The following is a 3,478-nucleotide window of genomic DNA, read 5'->3' as shown; positions in this document are numbered from 1 at the left end:
TGCCCACAGAACGAGCAATGGCAGCGGCGGTGATCTTTGTAAGAAAAAAGTTGGTTAAAACTGGGTTTAAGAAATACCAAATTGTTGCCTACCGGATGATCACCGGTGACCATGATGACCTTGATGCCGGCCGACCGGCACTTGGCTACGGCATCAGGAACATTAGGCCTCGGCGGGTCGATCATGCTAATGGCGCCCAAAAAGCACAGTCCCGTGATGGGGTAATTCTCCTTGCCGGCGGCATCCGAGTCAGTGCCCTCGCTGAAGGGATACCCCGGCGGGAAGCTTTCTTTGGGCAGGTGCCGTTCAGCAAGGCCAATGACCCGTTCTCCTGCCCCGCCCAACGCCTCGTAAGCGGCGGCAAAACTGGCCCGGGCCTTCTCGTCGAGGGCCACTTCTCGACGGCCTCCACTAGGGCCGTCAACGAGGATGGTGGTGCACCGTTCGAGAATTCGCTCCGGGGCGCCCTTCATCGATAGCCAGTAACCGCCAATGGCGCCGCCACCACCGGAAGTATCTCCTCCTTTTGCCGGTGTCGCATTGATCGTTAGGCTGTACTTGTTCACCGAGTTGAAGGGCACCTCAAAGACCTTTGGGTGGCGGGTGCGGTAGGCGGCCACTGAGCCGGTGATCATCTCAAAGTACTTGAGGATGGCTACCTCGGAGGCGTCACCAAAGGCTTCCCTTCAAAACACAACAAAAACAAAGAACACATTTTTAACAACTTTAAAGAATTAATGGAAAAAATGTTCCCAAACCGTTTCAGTACGGGCACGCCCGCCTGCCCCTCCCCAAAGGCGGCTTTGCTGCAGAGACAAGCCACCCGAGTGAGTGACCGCCAAACCGCCCCCTCGGTGTCCACTTTAGTGCCGCTGCCCTGGGCGATTAGATTGTCGGCATCGAAGATACCTCCACCACCTCCACTTCCGCTGATCCAAATGTGGGAAACTGTCATGCGGTTCTGCGTCAACGTGCCCGTTTTGTCGGTGCAGATAGTAGAAGTGGCGCCCAGCGTTTCTACCGCTTCCAAATTTTTTACCAGGCAGTTCTTGCTGGCCAGTCGTTTTGCCGTAAGCGTTAGTACTACGGTCAACGTTGGTAGAAGGCCCTCGGGCACCTGAGCAACGATCAGGCTGATGACTAGAATGGAGGCGTTGAGGAGGCTAAAACCAACGATGAAGTAAGAAAAAGCTGAAAAAACATGTTTTTACTAAATTGATGACTATGATTGTCAGCATCTAACTTACCACCAAAGAGCAGCCCAAAAAAGACCGCCACGTAGGTGATCATGGTGATAAAGTGCTGAATGTCAGTTGAAAGTGGAGTAGGCCTTGCTTCCAAACTGCTCGCCAGCACCGCAATCCGCCCCATACTGGTTCCATCACCCACCCGTATCACCACGCCCTTTCCCGCCCCCTCAACGACGTTGGTGCTGAAAAAGGCAAGATTCCGCGTTTCCAGCGGCTGCTGCGGATGGCTGCAAACCGGGCCCCTTGCCTGTGGCTCACTCTCGCCCGTCAACGAGCTGTTGTCCACCTTGAGGCCACTGGCGGTGATAATGCGCACATCGGCGGGCACCTGGTCCCCGGCGACCAGCTCCACCAGGTCACCGAGGACCAACGTCTCCACGGGCACCTTCGTCTGGTGGCCCGCCCTCACCACCGTACAGGTCTTCGGAATGAGGCCGGCAAAGCTGGCCATGATATTTTCGCTTTTTGACTGTTGGTAGTGGCTGAAAAGGCCGCTGATGGTGACCACAATGGCCAGGGCGGCGCCGAGGTACAACTGAAGGAAAAGGGATGAAAAAATTATCATCAAAAAAGCACCTTTATAATTTTTTTCATCATTTACATTGTCCTGACTGGGAAACTCTTGCGTGTGCACTTCAAGGGTGTAGGCAGCCAGGCAGAGCAGCGCCCCCACCCACAGCAGCAAATTGAACCAGCTGAAAAGGTTCTGCAAGAGGCGGAGCCATTCGGGCGTCGCCTTTGGAGGCGTTATTCGGTTGGGGCCGTCTCGGTGCAACCGTTCTTTAGCGGCCACTGGACTCAGGCCCTAAAATTGTTAGCCAAAACTAAGGATTAGAATTGTTTTGTATAAAAATTTACTTTGTAACAGTACCGTATCAATGTTAGTGGAAAATCGTTCACAAAGCTCCGTCAGCGTGATTCGGTGCTCGTCAATGGCCAGCTCTGATTTGAGCCCATCAAGGTTGACTTTCTTTTGCTTTTTCTGCTTGGCATTGTTGTTTTCTCCAATATTTTCGCCATTTGTCGGCTTGGTCAGGTTGCTGTTTAAGTCAATGTTGGCTGAGAGTACTTTTGGCATTGCAATCGTTGTTGTCGTCGTCGTCGTCGTCGTAGGAGCCGGCGCAGCAGAAGCAGCAGCATTCGCAGAGTTTATCATATTCAGCGGTAAAAGGTGAGATAAATCTGGTGATCATTATTTATATTTGTGAAAAGAAAACAGTTGGTTCTTTGCAGAAGACAATGAGGAATGCGGCTTACGTAAGTTGAAGCCTATTATGATTATCACCACCAAAAAGAAACTGCTCCTGGACGTAATCTTGATGATGTCAGTGGTGATGATAATAAAAGATGTTGATGGTCAGGTTGTGTGCAAACAAAATGAGTGATCAAGCACAAATGACGCGATATTAAAATTGTCATCGCCTGCGCACACAAAACCAGCTTTGTCTGGTGCACAGAACTGCCAATTGACCCCTGCTGACATGCCAAAAAAAAATTGAGTCAGTGTTTCACTGACTGACATCGTTTAATTACAATTAACCGTTTACTGGGCTGTTAATTGGTTGGTGTTTTTTGTTTGCCAGTTTATTCTGCAATATCATCATTGGTGTACTTCTTATTTGCTCCCGGGGTTTTAAACACAAAAACAACAGCAGTAGCAGCAATAGCAACCAAAAAGTTGCACCTTCACNTCATTGGTGTACTTCTTATTTTCTCCCGGGTTTTTAAACACAAAAGCAGCAGCAGCAGCAATAGCAACCTAAAAGTTGCACCTTCATGATTGGTACTAAAACTCGCCTAATTACACACTTGCTCGCCCAGAAATTAATTAATCTTTGCTCATTAGCAAACTTACCCTTTTTATCATTTAAAAAGTTTATTTACAAACAGCAACAGCTTTATGTAGTAGAAAATGGACTGCAAAACGAAAAAAACTTAATAAAAAAGATTTGAAGCATTATCTCACTTTAATTGTTTACCTTTCCAAAAGTCTGCGCCGTCACATCTCCATACCGCCCATAGGTGACCGTATGCGGCCGGCTCTTCGAGTGAAACAAACTAATGTACCGCTCCATTTTCAACTTCCACTTTAGCTGGCGAATGCTTCTGCTGTGCACCGCCACCAATGTCATGTACCGACCGCAGTCGCCTAGTCGGCGAGTAAAGTAAATCGCCTTGTAGTGAACTACGCCGACAAAAGCAATCGCCGTCAGGCCGGTGGTGAAGGG

The 3,478-nt window shown here is 49.5% G+C and overlaps 1 protein-coding gene across 1 annotated transcript; it reads right to left on the bottom strand.

Moving 5' to 3' along the window:
• Nucleotides 1–7: 7 nt before the first annotated feature.
• LOC108383198 (sodium/potassium-transporting ATPase subunit alpha-like) lies at nt 8–2,406 on the bottom strand (the record flags this gene model as incomplete). The annotated part of the gene is made up of 6 exons (XM_017639575.1): nt 2,122–2,406; nt 1,852–2,055; nt 1,251–1,785; nt 759–1,191; nt 93–684; nt 8–34 (listed from the first exon to the last, which is right to left on the bottom strand). Coding segments are annotated over exons 1-6 (2,076 nt in total), but the record flags the coding sequence as incomplete, so codon positions are not given.
• Nucleotides 2,407–3,478: the final 1,072 nt, after the last annotated feature.

Source organism: Rhagoletis zephyria, unplaced genomic scaffold (genome assembly GCF_001687245.7).
Source record: "Rhagoletis zephyria isolate East Lansing unplaced genomic scaffold, Rhagoletis_zephyria_1.1 Rzeph_scaffold_31448, whole genome shotgun sequence".
Taxonomy (NCBI): Eukaryota; Metazoa; Arthropoda; class Insecta; order Diptera; family Tephritidae; genus Rhagoletis; species Rhagoletis zephyria.
The sequence above is the reverse complement of the archived record's forward strand: the minus strand, read 5'-3'. Positions and strand labels throughout refer to the sequence as shown.